The sequence below is a fragment of the Artemia sp. Qi Xiang Cuo genome, chromosome 21 (assembly GCF_049724085.1).
Source record: "Artemia sp. Qi Xiang Cuo chromosome 21, ASM4972408v1, whole genome shotgun sequence".
In the NCBI taxonomy this organism is placed as follows: Eukaryota; Metazoa; Arthropoda; class Branchiopoda; order Anostraca; family Artemiidae; genus Artemia; species Artemia sp. Qi Xiang Cuo.
In genome coordinates, this window is record NC_142814.1 from 23,510,635 (window position 1) to 23,533,958 (window position 23,324).

At 34.7% G+C, this 23,324-nt stretch overlaps 1 protein-coding gene across 1 annotated transcript in view; it reads left to right on the forward strand.

Annotated features, from left to right (window-relative positions):
- The window catches only part of LOC148939355 (angiotensin-converting enzyme-like), a 402,696-nt gene that overhangs the window by 345,289 nt on the left and 34,083 nt on the right, over positions 1–23,324 (forward strand). Inside the window, exons 22-23 of the mRNA XM_089107028.1 lie at positions 7,460–7,662; positions 10,883–11,023. Coding sequence (XP_088963154.1) covers positions 7,460–7,662; positions 10,883–11,023 — 344 coding nt within the window. The remainder of the gene's footprint in view (positions 1–7,459; positions 7,663–10,882; positions 11,024–23,324) is intronic.

Consider the following 23,324-nt stretch of genomic DNA (forward strand, 5'->3'; position numbering starts at 1 on the left):
GGCCCTCGCTATAGGCAACGCTATAACGTTGCCTCTGATTGATCTAGGATATAACTTCAATATGTAAACATTTACACAATTTAATAGCCCCTTTCGCCATCATTACTAAATAATACGCTAGCAGCAAGACGCAATATTATCTGGTAATACTCTCAAAAAGAATTACTCAATGAGCAGGTGATAACAAATTTTTAGTAATCGATTTCCCCCCTCTGCGTGTCAGCAATTTCAGCCATAGGAAGCACACAATCGTCATTCGAGCATGCGCAAAAAGGGGGCTCTCCTTGCGTGCAAAGATTATTTCCTAGAATGTATTAGCCCAAGCATAATATTAAAAATACATTGCTGGTTCAGGTGTCTTGGGAGCTGTCCCATTGGATGGAAATGGCCTTTCGAGTTCTAATGGGGAAAAAATCATTAGAATATAAAGGTTCCATGTGAAAAATGCATTGAAAGAAATTAAATCTCGAAAAGTATTATGTAACACCCGCGTGTGTGCCCTCCAGAGTTAGAAGCGGAGATCCCCCCATTACCTCCTGGAGAAAAAACTCACGCGTGAATCCGTCTTCCGTAAGCTTTCCCCTTTACGTAAGAACTAATGGAAAAAAAACACCCTCAAACAAACAAAACTCCTTGAAAGAAAAAACGCCTTGAACGTCTGGAAAAAAAACAATATTTTGAAAGAAAATGAAATTTCAAAAAGTATTATATAACACTTATGTCTGCAGTGCCATTACGTAACACCCACGTGTGCGCTGCCATTATGTAACACTTACGTGTGCGTTGTCATTGCGTAACACCCACGTTTGCACTGCCCATCACGTAACATTCATATTTGCACTGTCACTACCTAAAATTAAACACCCCAATGACCTAACAAACACCTGCTGACCATTTAAAACAGGGCTGTCATGGGAATCCGGGGCTTTGTCTTCCCAAATATAAACACTCCCTAACACCTGTTGACCATTTAAAACAGGGACCTCTTGTATTGCAGGGGTGTGTCTTCCCAAATATAAACATTCCCTAGCATCTGCTGACCAGAACAGGGCGTCACGGGAATCCAGGAGTCTGTCTTTCAGGGCGTCACGGGGATCCAGGGTGTGTCTTCTAGGACGTCGTAGGATCCAGGGTCTTGTCGGAATCGAGGGCCTTGTCGGAATCCTTCCAATGGGCATGCTTGAAACAGGGGAGTGCTTGAATCCTGGCTTTAGACGTGCCAGAAACTGGAACCCTCTCACTATCAGTGTCCTCATCGAGGTAACTCTAAAAACTTCTGTTCCCTACGAGGATTGGTTGCGACAATTGTATTTTTTAAATATTGCTGGTGGTTTTATTAGCTTTTAGTTTATTTTAATTTTTTTTATCTTTGTTTCTTTTGTACTGAGGACGCCTAGTTTATATACACGTGAAATACCCGCGTTGTTTTAGCTTTTCATCTTTTCACTCTACTGGCCGCACTCACGTTAGTTTGTCTTTTCATTGAGTTTTATCTCTTTGTTTTTGTTTGTCAGGGCTTAAGAACTTTCATAAGTCATCCATTACTTTGCTTAACAAAATTAAACCATTTTTACCAACTAAGGATATACATTTGTATTATTAGCCAAAGGGCCTATTTAAAATATTTGTTAAACATTTGGTTTTGTTATATTAACGGTTTTCTAGCGGCTTTCGATCAATTAATCCTTTCCACTGATTCATGTTATGGTTTTTCTGAAGAACCTGTTACCATCCAGCTCGATTACTGTTCATATAATTTATGCACTAGGCCCTTTGTCAAAAGAGATGCTCAATTTTCGCAGGGGTTGCTATAAACAACTAATGCCACTCTGGAGGATCATTGTAATTTCCAACAGCAATTATGTATCTTACAAGCTATGAGTGAGAAATTTGGTGTGGCTTCAATTGCTGTCCTCTACAAGTACTTGCACAGCCCGTACGCCGGCCACCTGTTTCTGATTGTACCGCTGTTTCCCCAGCCAATGCTGTAAAATCGCAAAGACGTGACAGGGCTGGACTACGTACAAGCAAAGATACCGATAATGAGCTTTTTAACAGCATTACTCTACATGGACTGGTCTAGTCATCCTTTGACTTCTTTAAAAAAAAGTTCAAAAGACACAGTTCTAGGAGGGAGGAGGACAAAAGTGAATAATCGATTAGTGGTACACCATACTTAAAGTTTTCAAAAGTCTGGAGTCAAGATAATTATTGAGCGCTTTTAATCGCAAAAATTGAGTGTCTTTGCAAAGGTTTATTTACTCCGTAACAGGTAATACGGACTAGGGGTAACTTGAATATGGAAGAAGGCTTCAGTCGTTCTATTAAAATGCACACGAAAATGCAGTTTTTGTTAAAATTCGTGTCTATTTTTAACAGCATGATTTGTTCCTCACAAATAGCACGTAGATACAGCAATTTCCTTTCAAATTAGTCCTTAAGCATCTCTTTATGATGTTTTAGTGTCCTACTAGTTGCGACTATTAAGCGCAAGAAGCAGGAGAAAAAACGAAAAAGTAGACATCTCACTGCTTTCCATACGAAAAAGTTATTTTCCTTGTTACTCAAGATGCTGGAATGTAATTCTCCTAAATGGGGTTCCCGGCTAAAATATTGTCAATGGTACAGTTGTTATTTTGATCCAGCTTTTTTTTTGAGATTTCGATAGATTTTATTTCGTAACGAGCTTTTACCCACAAAACTAACCCAAATAATAGTTATCATTCCTAAATCAGGTTCGAATGACGGTTCTTCCTCACTTAACAGTTGTTTTGCTTTAAACGCATGGCTTTTTCAGGAACTAATACCATTGGATAAAGGATATAGCCCTCCCCCATCTTGGAATAGGAGGAAAATCCCTTTTTTGCATGGATAGTTACTTATTTATAGCTTTTTTCTCGTCTAGGGCCATCAGGCCACTGAAATAATACAGAGATAGGTTTAATGACCCACTTGTAAGCTACTGACTCTCTCTACGTAGCTGTTATAAGTTCGTCCTAAATTTTCCATCGTAAGCTGCTACGTGATCTTTTTTGGAGTGGAAACTTTGGGAGGCATAATAAAAGCCATATTAAAATTTTTATGGTTGAAAGTCCTTAAATGCGGGATTGCAATCCTTCTTCCTGTACACTACCTTTCCCAGCCCTTCTGTTAAGCAGAACTTAATAACACGTTTTGAAGAAGAAAAACTACCCAAGGCCAAATAAGTTCTATTTATATATTTCCATTTCAGGATAATAGTTGATTTCTTATCTGCAAATTCTCAAACATACAGGTGATGAAATACTCCTCGGACTCATTATGTATATGACGAATTTGCACGTATCTTATGGGAAAACTTAAAGAAGATAGCAAGTGAAACGCGTACTTAACTTCGCATTTTGACAAAAATCCGTACTGACTTCTTTAGCGTAATTGCCTAAATTAAACAAAAATTCTTTGTGGGACTTATTGTGTATGTTTGAACAGAAACAAAAACAATAAAAAATTAACTTAAAAAACTAAAATTTTGCTTATGGAATTAAATAGCAGAATTAAAAATTAAAACAAATAAAATTTATTGCTTCGTAGATTGTGTAAGATATATATACAAAACTAGCTTAAATAAGCTTACTTATTACATGTTTCCATTTCTGTGGAATTCTAAAAACTAGTGCTTTTGCCGACAACTGAGCTTGCTTGAGTTTTCTTACAGAATAATAATTGCATTAAAAAACTTTCGATATCATGGCCGGTTAAAGACCATCTAAGAGAAGCTACTGAGCCTTTTGGCCTCAAAACCAGTGCCGACAAACAAAAAGTATGGAGAACACTGACTCTCCACTCGACCTTCGCTCTTAAAAACATACCGTTAAGCAAAACGTGGAGTTCAATTATTTAGGAAGCACTATCCATAACATCGGCTCCTGCCGCAGAGAAATCAAGCTAAAATTTACCAGACAAATATGTCTTTTAGGAAACTGACCCCAATTTGGTGTAACCAGCAGTACTTTCTCCAACTTAAGCTAAAGTCGTTCAACAGTAACTTCTTCTTGCTGCTTTGCTATAGTTTCAAAACCTGGCACTTAGACCAAAACTTCAAAGGAAACTCCCCGCGTTCCAATAAATGTGTATAAAGCATATCGTCGTGGTTTTAGCTAAAGGTCGTAACTGACATGTTTCTCGAATTCCGTTTTTCTGCATATTCGTGTTCATACTGAGTAGCTCTATGATACTTATACTTATCATTGGCCTATATACAGCACTTCTTGGAATATTCTTCATTTCTTGGACATAACTGAAATTTTCTGGTTTCGAGCAAAGGTCGTATGTGAAGTTACGACCTTTGCTGGAAATCGTATTGACTACTTTTGCCAGTTACGACCAAGGGCTACTGTTAGTTATGGCCTCACTTATTTTCTGTATATTCACCAAGACGCCTGAAGCCTCAAATGAAAGTAATTTCAGAAAGTTTAAAAAGGTTTTGGTAGGTAAGACAACTACAAATAAATGTTGGTAAAAGTGATCTTTGGTAGGACTCGATTAATATTCAAAGATCTTGTGTGCGTTGACATCAACCATTTGGTTGGCTCAACCAAAAGTTCTATTTTTATATAAATTGAAAAGGGATAAAGATATGTTAAAGAAACTTGGTGATGTGAAAAACGGCTGAAAAATGCGAAGTAACTCGTGACAATATCAGTGCATTAGAAGATTTGGAAACAAATGCCATTGATTCCAATGTATTAATGTCTGGTGTTGTTCCATTCTTTTTCGATCAGTCAGTAAAGGAACCCAATGATCGCTTAGAAGAAGAAGTTGTAGACATTTCCACAGCAGAAGCAGTTATCGATCGTGATGTGACTAATCTTATAATTGGAACGGATCGTGAGGTATTGGATGACGAAGAAAAAGCTCCAGAACAAAAGAAAACAGGCAAGACCCCAGAGTACAAATCGGAAGGTGCCGGTTACTAAAGACGAATCAAAATTTTCAACAGATCATGTCAAGTTGTTCTCAGCGGTTGATTTCTACTACTGTAGATCCAACTCAACTAAGAAGGGCTTGAATGCGGACTTTAGCCAGAAAAAGATGTACAATCTTTACACAGAAACATACCTGGCCTCCAGACGTGTACCTGAAAGCAAAACTTAGTCAGAAAGATCCTGAAGTCGTTGAACTTAATCTTCCACCAGCCAGAAAAGGACTAGTGCTCAGCATGTTGTCGATTTGCTAACTTGCCAACAGATAAGAAACAGGAAAAATCTGAAGTACATTCTGCTCATGTGAATCAGGCGAAACGTGCTCCAAAAGGAAAGAATATTTAGTATGATTAAAGAAGATATTATAAGTCGAGAGGAAGAATAGGAGAATGCTGCGCTTCTAAATATGAATTTACAAAAAGTTCTTGAAACTCCATAGGCTCTAACAGGATTGATTTTTTACATAAGGTAACTGGCAATTTATGACATGATAATCTATGACTTACAAAGAAGAGATGGGTACTATCACTTGTGATACCAGACGACTGGAATACAAGGAGCAGATGAAGCCACAGCCATTATGTTTTAAAACATGCTCAAAAATAAGGAAATCAGAAATTTCATCTGGGTTACAGACTGCTGCGGTGGGCAAATTTAGAACATGTTTGTGATGGGTATGTTCTTATATGCTATTTAGTTTCTACACCATGTTGATGAAATTAGTCTTGTGTTTTGTTGAAAGCAGGCATACACAACAAGAAGGTGACGCAACGTACTCGTGCTTAGAAAGGGCCAGCAAAAACATCCCAACTTGCAGGATCGAGGGGTGGAGCACGGTAAGTCGCGTGGCCAGGGCCAATCCCAGGCAGTATGAGGTTGCAGTGCTAGACGGCCACGAATACTTTATTCGCTTCCACAAACTTGGTGGATGCATTGTTTCAAATAGAAATAAAGGTGTCACCCAAAGCGGAGGTATGAAAATTGGGAAATAGAACTCCATTAAATGGCTAGAGTACAACGTGAATGCTGCTGAACTAATGCAGTATAGTTATGATTATGACTCCCAAGTTCTCTGTACTAGAGGTGAATGAATAAAAAACAGGTGAATGAATAAAAAAAGTGAAAGGTGTAAAAAAGGGTGCATTGAAACAAACATTGAAACTTTGAAACATTTGGAATACCCTTAACGAATCTGACATAAAAGAAGATGATGAAAACTACAAATGATATTTTTTTTTACCTTTCTTACATATTTGAAGTTGTATAAACAAAGAATTGTAAAAGCTGTAATTTTATTTAGGCTATATTTTTGGTTTTCAGCCAAAGTGGTAACTACAGAATAGCCTATCAGGTAAGAGTTGTTGTAAATGTACTTATACCATCAAATAATACATCCAAATACTATAACTAATGAACTTTCTTAGATTTTTCTGGTTACTTTTCTGATTTGTGGAAACTTTCTTACCATTGTTTTCCTTCTACTGTAAAATTATGATTTTGTCAGTTACAACCTTTAGCTAAAACCACGACGATATTATAAATATTAATTTGACCGAAAATATTACGAACGCTACTGTACGACAGAAAATAAAGCTGCTGATGATTACTGAAGTTACCCAATACCGGAACTGGAGGTACCTCGGGCATGTGATTCGTATGTCCGAAATTCGACTGCCATAGGTCTGTCTACAGTGGCAGGTACGCAGTACCAGAAGAATAGAACGCCTCATAATTCTTTACGAGGTATCTCTGGGTGGCTGCAGCGATGAGGGACCACTGGTGACTGTTCTTGTATGCTCTAAGTGCCTTTGAAGTTACAAGAGGATCTAAGGTCAAAGCTAAGGAAAAACCGTTGAGAGACTTATAAACTAGCCTATATTTTTTACAGCCTACTCAAGGAATTTTTGGCCTTGGGAAAACATTCTGTTTCATTTAGGACGGTTTTGCGTTTTCAATAAATCGAACCGCAAGACCCTTTTCAGTTATTTAAGCTAGCTCTATAGATGTGCCTTGCGTAATTTGTGAATAAATATTTTTTTTGTTTCAACTTAATTTTGTAAGACATCCTTCTTTTTTAAATTGGTTTGCCATACAAAGAAGATCTTTTATGAGGAACATAGTTGTTGACAATTTAATTTTCATCTAGCGGGTAAGGATAATTTAAGGGAACCTTAGAAAATTTACAATAAAAACAATGAGGGAGATTTAAAAAGAAAATTCATTGCTGCTTTTGATATTACTGCCCTATTCATGTGGTGAACCATTACTGTCACCCCTATTGTTCTTATATGCCATTTTGTGTCTGGTGTCATGTTGTTTTACTTGATCACCAGGGTAATATGTTTCAGTGGGATCGAAGTGTCATTGGAAAGGCCTTGCCTAGCTAGTTTTCCTTATGAGAGCACCTTATTTTAGGCAATTCAGAAGCATGAAAATGTCGGTTGCGACCTTTAGGCGTGACGATAGCTAAGTAGCAAGTCATAATTTTAACCTTCTAGATTGTCTTCCTTCCTTTTGCATATGTGATGGATAGATGGCGATGGGATATATTTGCTGGTCAGGTGGAGCAAGATCAGTGGAACAAGCATTGGTGGGACCTTCGTGCAACATATCAGGGAATCATGCCTCCAGTGCTGAGAACAAATCAAGACCTTGATGCTGGTGCTAAATATCATACAGCAGCAAATGTCGAGTATAGCAGGTAAATGTTTCAATTTAAAGGTTTTCTTCAAATTATTTATAAAATTACTAGTTTCCTTGTCCCTGTTACGAGCAATCAAGCTATAAATTTGACCTGAAAATGAAACTTTGAGGGAACAATCGGGGGGGGGGAGAGTATTAAACTAAATAAAAAGACACGATTGATGTTAAGATGGCTCGTGACCCATAGAAGACCTCAAATTATGTTTTAAATTTACTTGACAAGCACTACCTCCCAATCTATTCAAAAAATCCTATAATAACACCATTACTAAAATTTGTTCCGCAAGACTACTCTTTTTCCAAAATTCTGACTGAATATCCACATTTTGTCCAGAATTTAGATAGAAAGCCCAAAATCTTAATTCTTAGGCAGAAAAGAATAAACAGCTTTACAAATTTTCTAAGCCTAGCTCAGTTGCTACTTTAGTTACCCTGTAAAATGTTTTTTGACCTCGCTTTCACTCTCCCGACGCCTGAATTCCAGCTGTGTAAGAAGGTCCTTAACATGGCTTGCTGCAGACGCAAGGCCCTAGCTCTTCCTATGAAATAGTCGACTGAGCGGTAAAAGCAGTCCAGATATGCTACTAAGGTTGCCAATAGTTACCATCAGATAGAAGGATTTGACTGCAGTCAATAAGGATTTTGCTTTTCCTGCAGTTGTGCATTCTGCCCAACCGCTGATGATCTCAAGAGCTTCCACGATTTTAGGGAACTTCACCACAAACTGCATTAAGGAATCGTGCCTTTCGATCCAGCGCGTGTCACACATGTCAAAAAGCTGTGCTTCCATTACTCTGATTAAAACATAATTGTGCTTTGCAGAAGTACCAAAAAACAAATATTTCTTTTATTACTCCGATGCAGTTTCTAACATTCTGGACAGAATAAGTTTTCGACATAGAAACATTTAGTGCATGGTTGATTCTTCGGCAACGCAGAGCATTCTTTGCTACCTTTTGAACTTCTTTCAGAGCACCGCAATGTTCTGAAGCTATCATAGCACATCCACCAGCACCTATGCCCACAAAATTTCCCAAGTCTAGCCCAAGAGATCGAAGAAAATCCAACACAACATTTCCAAGTGTTTCCCCTTTAATGATCGGTTCGAAGTTTCTAATGCTGTCCGAGTAAAATTTTTCATTTAGGTCTAAGAAAAAACAACGAAATCCTCACGTCTTGTGCAATTGTAACTGTAACAAAAGGAAATAGTTAGCTGTGACTTGTGTGACTCATCTGTTGTTTCATCAACAACTACACTGTAGAACTTGGCAGAATGAATTAGTGAAAGAATTGCTTTAAGAATCTCTTTAGCACAACAATCAATTAATTAATCATGCGCTGTATTGCTGCTATAAGCAGCATTTGTACCTCAGCTTTCCAAATTTTGTTTTAAAGCGATGTCACCACTATTTACACGGTACATTAAAAGTTCTCAAAAGTTCTCTTTGTTTGTCAATGGGTCTTTCTCTGCCAATAATTCTCAATCGTCTCTATGGCCGCAAACAGTAGTGTTGTGTCGAGCCAAGAGAATAACTGATTCTACAATTGGCTTCAATCTTGCTCTGTTTTCCTGCACTTGTTGGCTGCTTTGTTTGTTTAAAAGCCTTAAAATGCTGGTTTCAGGGTTATTAAATTTTAGAAGGAAATGTTTTCCTGCGTCAATTGAATCACGGTGATATTGATTATTTTCATGGGAAACGAAGTCACCGTCTTTTCCAGTTCGTTTAGCAAGTCACGAGGGGCTTCTTTACCATCTTTTTTAATTGATTCGAGCCTCTGGCCCCTCAAAAAAACAAAACGCAATATTTACAAAATAAGCCTCTCATCTTATTTGGGGATACTAGCCAACGGAATTCTTCCAAGCGAGTACGATTGAAAAGTTTCTTTTCGTCCCTGCTCTGCTTCTTATGAACTGAATAGGGGAAGCTGTAGTTAGATGGTAGAATCCAAGGGCTCTGAAGCAATTGCTATCTCGTAGGATCATTCAATTTTTCAATTCTATGGATTTAGCTTCTGGTATCATTTTCACAGAAAGTGCTTATATTTCCAATGCTTGTATTAGGCTCGGGGCTACACATTTCACGAATCACGAATAACCCATAATTTCACTATTCGTCACAGCGTTGGAATCACTATCAATACTGAAATTCTCATTATTTTTTTGTTTAATTAGACGTAGATCGTCCAATTGCCTAGGTTTCGAATAAAAAATTTTGTATATAGTTGACTGCTTTCTTCGCTTCGACATAATAACTGGTTAATATTATCCGAAAATTGTATACTCTTCAAACGCTTCTAGAATCGTGCCTAACCCTAAGGCGTGTCTCTTATTGCAATAATTTCAAGAAATTGCTTAGTTACTGAAAAAGAAACAGATTTTGATTGTACACTTTTTGAAGCTTCAACAATTTACGCGATGACAAGGTACAAAATTCCTTGTAAAGTCGGGTGACACCAAACACTGGACAATTCCCTGAAGACTTACGGCATGCAGATTAAGTGTCGTCAAACCGTTTTCAAACATGCTTTGATCCAAGCGTTGATCTCGCAAGTTACATTAATCTAATAATAGAACTTTGCCCAAGCCAAGGGGGGCAGTCGCTCTCTTCACCTCCCTGGATCAGCTACTGCTTCCGTTTCATATGCTGCTTGACTTGAATATATTAATTTATCACAAACGTTTGATCATACATTCTAATAGTTTTAGCACAAGTGAATCAAATTGGTACTGAAATATATTCACATACATGATTACGTAAATACTATAACCTATTTTCCATCTTATTCAATGAAAACTACTAGTTCTTCAATAGCCTATTAGGTTCTTGAGTAAGACCAAGTATTTTAAAATTTAATAGCCTACTGTGTTACCATTTTGTTTAGTAGCTGACCATATTTATTTTAAATGTTTCTATACTATCAAGCAACAGGATAAATGGGATTTGACTTTGATTGCTTTGTTTGTTCCTTTTTAACTGAAAAACGATATCTTCTTGAATAATCGTTGTTTCTTTCAATTTTTCAAAATTTCCTTGATGGTTACTCATTTAGGCTTAGCACTATTACTTTTATCGATCTCTGAACATTTAGTACAAGAAAACACCAAACTGAGTCCCAAAGGTAGTTAATTTGAAACCGTACAAATCACTTCTTTGTATTTCTTTAGTGTCTCTTCGAGCCCTACTAACTACCGTTAATAAAGTCGTTTTGTTTCTTAGATATTTTGTAGCTCATATATTGCAATTCCAACTCCATAAATCTTTGTGTGAAACTGCTGGCCAATTTGACGAACATGACCCAAGTAAACCTTTGTATCGCTGCGACATTGATGGAAATGCTGACGCTGGAGAGAAAATTAGGTATCACTCATTTTATTCCTAACATTTCTCACATACTGAAATACAGTGGGGTTTACTAACGTCTTAGGATATAGCTTAATTTATTGCGAGAAAAAGCCAGATAACCATGGTAAAATATAATATAATAACAAAATAAACTAATTAATATCTATTCAAAATACACGAATATAGATGTGACTTCACTTAGGATAATTAAGAGGTTTTGGCGGGTTCTCTCTTTACCCAAAGGAGTTGCTTCAACTATCCGATAGTCACTCAATGCTTACTCTTAGCTTGCTCTTAATTTCTCCTGTTCCTTGAGATTTCAAACCCTTAATGCCCCCGGTATTTTACATTGTCGCATCAAAAGAAACACTCTTATACTTGCATTAGCTTGTTGCGCATGAATGTGGACGTTTTTTTCCAACAATACCAATATATTTTGTCAGTCGGGTATCAAAAGGACGTATCTCCATAATTGTAAATTTTCAGAAGAGCAGGATATAACCACAAAAAATTTTTATCTCCCCTCCGATAACCGTAAAATAAAAGCAGATTGATATGTAAAATCATTACATATCAAACCATTTTTTTTTACGGTTTTCAGAGGGGAAATTAAAATTTGTTAGGTTCTTTTTGCTCCTCTGAAATTTTAGAATTATGGAGATACATCCTTTTGATATCCGACTGACGATTTTCTTTTTAACGTAGAGGCAAGCAATGAGCTCTTTCTTTGATAAAATTACGATTTTATGTACAGTTTGTGTATTGGAAGTGAAAAACTAGTTGGAAAGAGTCCAGTAAGTGTTTTTTCTTCCCTGAAATTGAAAAAGCACAATAGGAAGAAGTTAAAAGGAAAACTTTGCAATTAAGGAACAAGAACTCCCTTGAATCTTACATACTTGGATCTTCGATAACCTAACCTAGCGTTTTCCGAATAGTAACGGTAAACGGAAACCAAAATAATAAAGAATATGTTGTAAATTCAAATAAAAAGACAAGCAAAAAGAATTTCGTTCCGTATTTATTCACGATAAACACGGAATTATTCTGTACATTAGTAGTGTAGCTATAATGATAAGTATCGCACAGTCCCCCCGCCATACAAGCGCACAGTACTCCCTTATAGTGTTAATTAAAGGAAGCGGACAGTACTGTTATTTACTGTTTATAGTACTGTTTAGTAGCGGACAGTAATGTTGGTTATGTTATGTTGTTTGATGGTTATGTTATGATGATATTGTTTCATGGTTATTTTGATGTTAAGTTATGTTATTATATTATGTTGATGTTGCTTCATGGTTATGTTATATTAATTTTATTTGATGGTTATTGTTGTTATGTTATGTTAATATTGTTTCATGGTTATGTTATGATATGGTGGTTATGTTATGTTAATGTTGTTTGATGGCTATTGTTGTTATGTTATGTTGATGTTATTTCATGGTTATTTTGATGTTATGTTATGTTATTTAATATTTTTATTTGGGTGGTTCTCGACTGTGTTCAGTATAATACACAAGTACCATATGAACAGTGTTGTTTCATGGTTATTGTTGTTATGCTATGTTGATGTTATGTTATGTTGGTTATGTTATGTAATATTTTTTATTTGGGTGGTTCTCGACTGTGTTCAGTATAATACACAAGTACCATTTGAACAGTGTTGTAAGGTCCCATAACCCAACCCCCAAGGCCCCCCTCCCCCAACTTTTTTAGGCCCCTCCCCCCATTTTTTAATACTTTTTTTAGCATGTTTGAGACACAGAAGGCCTCCCTCCCCCAACTTCCCCCCCCCCCATTTTTTTCAATACTTTTTTTGCGAGCTTGAGACACAGAAGGGCTCCCCCCCCATTTTTTTAATACTGTTTTTTCGCACTTGAGACACTGAAGGGCCCCCTCACCCTCCACCCAACTTTTTGCCCCCCCCCCCCAGCCCTCCCCCATTTTTTAAATACTTTTTTTGGACTGAATTTTTTTGCGAGCTTGAGACACAGAAGACCCCCCCCCCCCTCGCCCTACCCCTTAACTTTTTTGGGCCTCTCCCCCCTTTTTTGTCATGGTTTACCTTGTCACTGTTGCATTCACTTGATGTTTAAAAGTTCATTTTGGATTTTTTTCGTTGATGTGTAAGAGTTGGAATATTTCAGTAGTATTCTGTCGTGGTTTACCTTGTCATTCTTACATTCTGAAGATGTTTTAAAGTTCATTTTGAATTTTTTTTTCATTCAAATGTAAGAGTTAGAATATTTCAGTAGTGTTTTGTCGTGGTTTAACTTGTCATTGTTAATTTTCTTGATGTTTCAAAGTTCATTTTGATTTTTTTCGTGAAAATGTAAGAGTTGGAATATTTCAGTAGTGTTTTGCCGTGGTTTATATTGTCACTGTTACATTCTGAAGATGTTTTGAATTTCATTTTGGATTTTTTTCGTTGAAGTGTAAGAGATAGTATATTTCAGTAGTGTTTTGTCGCGGTTTACCTTGTCACTGTTACATTTTAAAGATGTTTCAAAGTTCATTTTGGATTTTCTTCGGTGAAATGTAAGAGTTGGAATATTTCAATAGTGTTTTGTCATGGTTTACCTTGTCACTGTTGCATTCTAAAGATGATTTAAAGTTCATTATAGATTTTTATTGTTGAAATGTAAGAGTTGGAATATTTCAGTAGTGTTTTGTCGTGGTTTACCTTGTCACTGTTAAATTCTCATGATATTTCAAAGTTCATTTTGGATTTTTTCGTTGAAATGTAAGAGTTGTAATATTTCAGTAGTGATTTGTCCTGGTTTACTTCGTCACTGTTACATTCTCTTTATGTTTCAAAGCTCGTTTTGGATTTTTTTAATTAAATTATAAAAGTTGAAATACTTCAACAGTGTTTTGTCTTATTTTACCTAGTAACTGTTATATTATGATGGTGTGTTATAGTCCATTTTTGATTTGTTCTTTTAAATGGAAGAGGAGTTTGTACGTTTCTATATTTTTTTGTCGTGGCTTAACTTATCACTGTTAAATTCGGAAGATATTTCAAAGCTCATTTTGGATTTTTTTTTGTTGAAATGTAAGAGTTGGAATGTTTCAGTATTGTTTGTCATGGTTTACCATGTCACTCTTACATTCTCTTGATGTTTCAAACTTCTTTTTGAATTTATTTCGTTAAAAAGCAAGAGTTGGAATATTTCAGTAGTGTTTTGTCATGGTTTACCTTGTCACTGTTACATTCTGAAGATGTTTCAAAGTTCATTTTGGATTTTTTCGTTGAAATGTAAGAGTTAGAATATTTCAATAGTGTTTTGTTGTAGTTTACATTGTCACTGTTACATTCTGAAGATATTTCAAAGTTCATTTTGGATTTTTTTCTTCGTTGAAATGTAAGAGTTGGAATATTTCAGTAGTGTTTTGTTGTGGTTTACCTTGTCACTGTTACATTCTGAAGACGTTTCAAAGTTCATTTTGGATTTTTTTTTTATTTGAAATGTAAGAGTTAGAATATTTCAATAGTGTTTTGTCTTGGTTTACATTGTCACTGTTACATTCTGAAGACATATCAAAGTTCATTTTGGATTTTTTTTTTTCGTTGAAGTTTAAGAGTTAGAATATTTCAGTAGTGTTTGGTCGTGGTTTACCTTGTCACTGTTACATTCTGAAGATGTTTCAAAATTCCTTTTGATTTATTTCGTTGGAATGTAAGAATTGGAGTATTTCAGTAGTGTTTTGTCATGGTTTACCTTGTCACTGTTACATTTTCTTGATGTTTCAAAGTTCAATTTGGATTCTTCTCGTTGAAATGTAAGAGTTGGAATGTTTCAGTAGTGTTTTGTCGTGGTTTACCTTGTCACTGTTACATTCTGAAGATGCTTCAAAGTTCATTTTGAATTTTTTCATTGTAATGAAAGAGTTGGAATATTTCAGTAGTGTTTTGTCGTGGTTTACCTTGTCACTGTTACATTCTGAATTTGTTTCAAAGTTCTTTTTGAATTTTTTTTTTTCGTTGAAATATAAGAGTTGGAATATTTATATTAATGTTGTTTAATGGCTATTAAACAACATTTAATAGCCATTTAAATGGCTATTAAATGTTATGTTATGTTGTTTGATGGCTGTTGTTGTTATGTTATGTTGATGTTATTTCATGGTTATTTTGATGTTAAGTTATGTTATTTAATATTTTTATTTGTGTGGTTCTCGACTGTGTTCATTATGATACACAAGTACCATTTGAACAGTGTTGTTTCATGGTTATTGTTGTTATGCTATGTTGATGTTATGTTATGTTATGTTGGTTATGTTATGTAATATTTTTTATTTGGGTGGTTCTCGACTGTGTTCAGTATAACTTAGAAGTACAATTTGAACAGTGTTGTAAGGTTCCATAACTCAACCTCGTCAAGGCTCCCCTCCTCCAACTTTTTTAGGCCCCTCCTTCCATTTTTTAATACTTTTTTGTAGCATGTTTGAGACATTCAGAAGGCCTTCCTCTCCCAACTCCCCTGTCCCATTTATATTTCAATACTTGTTTTGTGAGCTTGAGACATTCAGAAGGGCTTCCCCCTCCCGCTAAAAATTTTTGACCCTCGCCACATCTCAATTAGTTTTTAATACTGTTTTCTTTACACTTGAGACATTCTGAAGAGGTCCCAACTCCCCTTCGACTTAACTTTCGTTGCCCCCCCCGCATTGCCTATCCCAGTAGTGTTTTGTAAATGGTTTACCTTGTCACTGTTACATTTTCTTGCAAGCTTGAGATTCAGAATGGCCTCCCCTCGCCCCACCACTGTAACGATTTGTGAGCCACTCCCTTCAGTGGTGTTTTGTCGTGGTTTACCTTGTCACTGTTACATTCCCTTGGTGTTTCAAAGTTCATTTGGATTTTTTTTTTCGTCGAAATGTAAGACTTTGAATATTTCAGTAGTGTTTTGTCGTAGTTTGCCTTGTCACTGTTACATTCTGAATTTGTTTCAAAGTTCATTTTGAAATTTTTTTTTTCGTTGAAATATAAGAGTTGGAATATTTATATTAATGTTGTTTAATGGCTATTAAACAACATTTAATAGCCATTTAAATGGCTATTAAATGTTATGTTATGTTGTTTGATGGCTGTTGTTGTTATGTTATGTTGATGTTATTTCATGGTTATTTTGATGTTAAGTTATGTTATTTAATATTTTTATTTGGGTGGTTCTCGACTGTGTTCATTATGATACACAAGTACCATTTGAACAGTGTTGTTTCATGGTTATTGTTGTTATGCTATGTTGATGTTATGTTATGTTATGTTGGTTATGTTATGTAATATTTTTTATTTGGGTGGTTCTCGACTGTGTTCAGTATAACTTAGAAGTACAATTTGAACAGTGTTGTAAGGTCCCATAACCCAACCCCCAAGGCCCCCCTCCCCCAACTTTTTTAGGCCCCTCCTCCCATTTTTTTAATACTTTTTTTAGCATGTTTGAGACACAGAAGGCCTCCCTCTCCCAACTCCCCCCCCCATTTTTTTTCAATACTTGTTTTGCGAGCTTGAGACACAGAAGGGCTCCCCCTCCCCAAAAATTTTTGAACCCCCCCCCCAATTTTTTTAATACTGTTTTTTCACACTTGAGACACTGAAGGGTCCCCTCCCCCTCCACCCAACTTTTTGCCCCCCCCCCACCCTTCCCCCCATTTTTTAAATACTTTTTTTGGACTGAATTTTTTTGCGAGCTTGAGACACAGAAGGCCCCCCCCTCGCCCCACCCCTTAACGTTTTGTGGCCACTCCCCCCATTGGTGTTTTGTCATGGTTTACCTTGTCACTGTTGCATTCACTTGATGTTTAAAAGTTCATTTTGGATTTTTTTCGCTGATGTGTAAGAGTTGGAATATTTCAGTAGTGTTTGGTCATGGTTTACCTTGTCACTGTTACATTCTGAAGATGTTTCAAAGTTCATTTTGTATTTTTTTTTTCATTGAAATATAAGAGTTGGAATATTTCAGTAGTGTTTTGTCGTGGTTTACCTTGTCATTGTTATATTTTCTTGATGTTTCAAAGTTCATTTTGATTTTTTTCGTGAAAATGTAAGAGTTGGAATATTTCAGTAGTGTTTTGCCGTGGTTTATATTGTCACTGTTACATCCTGAAGATGTTTTGAAATTCATTTTGGATTTTTTTCCTTGAAGTGTAAGAGATAGTATATTTCAGTAGTGTTTTGTCGCGGTTTACCTTGTCACTGTTACATTCTAAGGATGTTTCAAAGTTCATTTCGGATTTTCTTCGGTGAAATGTAAGAGTTGGAATATTTCAATAGTGTTAGGTCGTGGTTTACCTTGTCACTGTTACATTCTGAAGATATTTTAAAGTTCATTTTGGATTTTTTTTTTCATTGAAATATAAGAGTTAGTTTATTTCAGCAGTGTTTTGCCGCGGTTTATATTGTCACTGTTACATTCTGAAGATGTTTTGAATTTCATTTTGGATTTTTTTCGTTGAAGTGTAAGAGATAGTATATTTCAGTAGTGTTTTGTCGCGGTTTACCTTGTCACTGTTACATTTTAAAGATGTTTCAAAGTTCATTTTGGATTTTCTTCGGTGAAATGTAAGAGTTGGAATATTTCAATAGTGTTTTGTCATGGTTTACCTTGTCACTGTTGCATTCTAAAGATGATTTAAAGTTCATTATAGATTTTTATTGTTGAAATGTAAGAGTTGGAATATTTCAGTAGTGTTTTGTCCTGGTTGACCTTGTCACTGATACATTCTGATGATATTTCAAAGTTCATTTTGGATTGTTTTCGTTGAAATTTAAGAGTTGAAATATTTCATTAGTGTTTTGTCCTGGTTTACTTCGTCACTGTTACATTCTCTTGATGTTTCAAAGCTCGTTTTGGATTTTTTTCATTGAATTACAAAAGTTGGAATACTCGAATCGTAGTGTGTCGGAGTTTATATTGTCACTGTGACATTCTGATGGTATTTCAAATTTAATTATGGATTTTTTCCTTAAAATTTAAAAGTTTGAACGTTTAAGTAGTGTTTTGTAGGTGTTTGCCTTGTCACTGTTACATTCGGAAGATGTTTCAAAGTTCATTTTGGATTTTTTTTTGTTGAAATGTAAGAGTTGTAATATTTCAGTAGTGTTTGTCGTGGTTTACCTTGTCACTGTTACATTCTCTTGATGTTTCAAAGTTCTATTTGGATTTATTTCGTTGAAATGTAAGAGTTGGAATATTTCAGTAGTGTTTTGTCATGGTTTACCTTGTCACTGTTACATTCTGAAGATGTTTCAAAGTTCATTTTGGATTTTTTTTTTTTGTTGAAATGTAAGAGTTAGAATATTTCAATAGTGTTTTGTTGTGGTTTACATTGTCACTGTTACATTCTGAAGATATTTCAAAGTTCATTTTGGATTTTGTTTTTCGTTGAAATGTAAGTGTTGGAATATTGCAATAGTGTTTTGTTGTGGTTTACCTTGTCACTGTTACATTCTGAAGACGTTTCAAAGTTCATTTTGGATTTTTTTTTTCGTTGAAATGTAAGAGTTGGAATATTTCAGTAGTGTTTTGTCATGGTTTACCTTGTCACTGTTACATTCTGAAGACGTTTCAAAGTTCATTTTGGATTTTTTTTTCGTTGAAATGTAAGAGTTAGAATATTTCAATAGTGTTTTGTTGTAGTTTACATTGTCCCTGTTACATTCTGAAGATATATCAAAGTTCATTTTGGATTTTTTTTTCGTTGAAATGTACGAGTTGGAAGATTTTAGTAGTGTTTGGTCGTGGTTTACCTTGTCACTGTTACATTCTGAAGAGGTTTCAAAATTCCTTTTGATTTATTTCGTTGGAATGTAAGAATTGGAGTATTTCAGTAGTGTTTTGTCATGGTTTACCTTGTCACTGTTACATTTTCTTGATGTTTCAAAGTTCAATTTGGATTCTTCTCGTTGAAATGTAAGAGTTGGAATATTTCAGTAGTGTTTTGTCATGGTTTACCTTGTCACTGTTAAATTCTGAAGATGTTTCAAAGTTCATTTTGGATTTTTTTTTTCTTTGAATAGTAAGAGTTAGAATATTTCAATAGTGTTTTCTCGTAGTTTACCTTGTTAGTGTTACATTCTGAAGATATTTCAATGTTAATTTTGGATTTTTTTTTCATTTATATGCAGGTGTTGGAATATTGCAGTAGTGTTTCGTCGGGGTTTACCTTGTAAATGTTACATTCTTAAGACGTTTCAAAGTTCATTTTTGATTATTTTTTTTCGTTGAAAAGCGAGAGTTGGAATATTTCAGTAATGTTTGGTCGTGGTTTACCTTGTCACTCTTACATTCTGAAGATGTTTCAAAGTTCATTTTGGATTTTTTTTTTTTTTAGTTTTAAGGAAAAGTTTGAAAATTTCAATAGTGTATTGTCGTGGTTAACCTTGTCACGGTTACATTCTGAAGATGTTTAAAAGTTCATTTTGGATTTGTTTTCGTTGAAATGTAAGAGTTGGAATATTTCTGTAGTTTTTCTCGTGGTTTACCTTGTCACTGGTACATTCTCTTGATGTTTAAAATTCATTTTGGATTTTTTCATTGAAGTGTAAGAGTTGGAATATTTCATTAGTGTTTATCGTGGTTTACCTTGTCACTGTAACATTCTGAAGATGTTTCAAAGTTCATTTTGGATTTTTTCCTTGAAATGTAAGAGTTGGAATATTTCAGTATTATTTTGTCGTGGTTTACCTTGTCACTGTGACATTCTCTTGATGTTTATATGTTCATTTTCGATTTTTTTTTGTTGAACTGTAAGAGTTGGAATATTTCTGTATTTTATTGTCGTGGTTTAACTTGTCACTGTTGCTTTCTAAAAATGTTTCAAAGGTAATTTTTGATTTTTTTTTTTTCGTTGAAGTGTAAGAGTTGGAATATTTTAGTAGTGTTTTGTCGTGGTTTACATTTTCACTGTTACATTCTGAAGATGTTTCAAAGTTTATTTTGGATTTTTTTCGTTGAAATGCAAGAGTTGGAATACTTCAGTAGTGTTTTGTCGTAGTTTACCTTGTCACTGTTACATTCTTTAGATGTTTCAAAGCTCATATTGGATGTTTTTCATTGAAGTATAAGAGTTGGAATATTTCAGTAGTGTTTTGTCGTGGTTTACCTTGTCACTGTTATATTCACTCCATGTTTCAAAGTTCATTTTGGATTTTGTTTTTCATTGAAATGTAAGAGTTGGAATAGTTCAGTAGTGTTTTGTCGTGGTTTGCCTTGTCTCTGTTACATTCTGAAGATGTTTCAAAGTCCATTTTGGATTTTTTTTGTCGAAGTGTAAGAGTTGGAATATTACACAAGTCTTTTGTCGTGGTTTACCTTGTCACTGTTAGATTCTCTTGATGTTTCAAAGTTTATTTTGGATTTCATTCGTTGAAATGTAAGAGTTGGAATATTTCAGTAGTGTTTTGTCGTGGTTTACCTTGTCACTGTTACATTATTTTGATGTTTCAAAGTTCATTTTGGATTTTTTTCGTTGAAATGTAAGAGTTGGAATATTTCAGTAGTGTTTTGTCGTGGTTCACCTTGTCACTCTTACATTCTCTTGATGTTTCAAAGTATATTTTGGATTTTTTTTCATTGAAATGTAAGAGTTGTAATATTTCAGTAGTGTTTTGTCGTGGTTTACCTTGTCACTGTTACATTCTTTTGATGTTTAAAAGTTCATTTTGGATTTTTTTCGTTGAAATATAAGAGTTGGTATATTTCAGTAGTGTTTCGTCGTGGTTTACCTTGTCACTGTTACATTCTCTTGATTAAACAGTCACTTGATGTAAACAGTCACATTCACAGAAACAGTCACTCTACAGGTCTATGCGTTCACGCCATCCCCCACCCACGGAAACCCCATCACTTGGAAATGAAGTATCATAAGAATGTAACAGTGTCAAGATAAACCACGACAAAATACTAATGAAATATTCCAACTCTTACATTTCAATGAAAAAAAATCCAAAATAAACTTTGAAACATCAAGAGAATGTAACAGTGACATGGTAAACCACGAAAAAACACTACTGAAATATATCAACTCTTACAGTTCAACGAAAAAAAATCCAGAGTGAACTTTGAAACATCAAGAGAAAGTAACAGTGACAAGGTAAACCACGACAAAACACTACTGAAATATTCCAACTCTTACATTTCAACGAAAAAAATCCAAAATGAACTTTGAAACATCAAGAGAATGTAACAGTCACAAGGTAAACCACGACGAAACACCACTAAAATATTCCAACTCTTACATTTCAACGACAAAAAATCCAAAATAGACTTTGAAACATCAAGAAAATGTAACAGCGACAAGGTAAACCATGACAAAACACTACTGAAATATTCCAACTCTTACAATTCAACGAAAAAAATCCAAAATAAACTTTGAAACATCAAGAGAGTGTAGCAGTGAAAAGGTAAACTACGACAAAACACTACTGAAATATTCCAACTCTTACATCTCAACGAAAGAAATTCAAAATAAACTTTGTAACATCAAGAGAATGTAACAGTGACAAGGTAAACTACGACATAACACTTGTGTAATATTCCAACTCTTTAATTTCAACAAAAAATCCAAAATGAACTTTGAAACATCTTCAGAATGTAACGGTGACAAGTTAAACCACGACAAAACACTACTGAAATAATCAAACTCTTACATTTCAACGCAAAAAAAATCCAAATGAATTTTGAAACATCAAGAGAATGTAACAGTGACAAGTTAAACCACGACAAAACACAACTGAAATAATCAAACTCTTACATTTCAACGCAAAAAAAATCCAAATGAATTTTGAAACATCAAGAGAATGTAACAGTGACAAGGTAAACTACGACAAAACACTTGTGTAATATTCCAACTCTTTAATTTCAACAAAAAAATCCAAAATGAACTTTGAAACATCTTCAGAATGTAACAGTGACAAGTTAAACCACGACAAAACACTACTGAAATAATCAAACTCTTAAATTTCAGCGCAAAAAAAATCCAAAATGATTTTTGAAACATCTTCAGAATGTAACAGTGACAAGTTAAACCACGACAAAACACTACTGAAATAATCAAACTCTTAAATTTCAACGCAAAAAAAATCCAAATGAATTTTGAAACATCAAGAGAATGTAACAGTAACAAGGTAAACCACGACAAAACACTACTGAAATATTCCAAATCTTTTAAGTTCAACGAAAAAAAAATCCAAAATGAACTTTGAAACGTCTTCAGAATGTAACAGTGACAATGTAAACCACGACACAACACTACAGAAATATTCCAAGTCTTACATTTCAACAAAAAAATCCAAAATGAACTTTGAAACATCAACAGAATGCAACAGTGATAAGGTAAACCACGACACAACACTACTTTAATATTTCAACTCTTACATTTCAATGAAAAAAAAATTAAAAAGAAATTTGAAACATCAAGAGAATGTAATAGTGAGAAGGTAAACCACGACAAAACACTACTGAAATATTCCAACTCTTGCATTTCAACGAAAAAAAAATCCAAAATGAACTTTGATACATCTTCAGAATGTAACAGTGACATGGTAAACCACGACGAAACACTACTGAAATATTCCAACTCTTACACTTCAACAAAAAAAAAAATCCAAAATGGACTTTGAAACATCTTCAGAATGTAACAGTGATGAGGTAAACCACGACAAAACACTACTACTATAATCCAACTGTTACATTTCAGCGAAAAAAAAAATGAACATTGAAACATCTTCAGAATGTAACAGTGACAAGGTAAACCACGACAATACAATACAGAAATATTCCAACTTTTACATTTCAACAAATTAAATCCGAAATGAACTTAGAAACATCAAGAGAATGCCACAGTGACAAGGTAAACCACGACAAAATAATACTGAAATATTCCAAATCTTGCATTTCAAAGAAAAAAATCCAAAATGAACATTTAAACATCTTCAGAATGTAACAGTGACAAGGTGAACCACGACAAAACACTACTGAAATATTACAACTCTTACATTTCAACGAAAGAAATCCAAAATAAACTTTGAAACATCTTCAGAATGTAACAGTAACAAGGTTAACCACGACAAAACACTACTGCAATATTACAACTCTTAAATTTCAGAGAAAAAAAGAACTATAAAACATCTTCACGACAAAACAATACTGAAATATTGCAACTCATACATTTCAAATAAAATCAAATATCGAAAATGAACTCTGAAGCATCAAGATAATATAACATTGACAAGGTAAACCACGACAAAACACAGCTTAAATATTCAAACTCTTAAATTCCAATGAGAATAAACCAAAATTAACTTTGAAATATC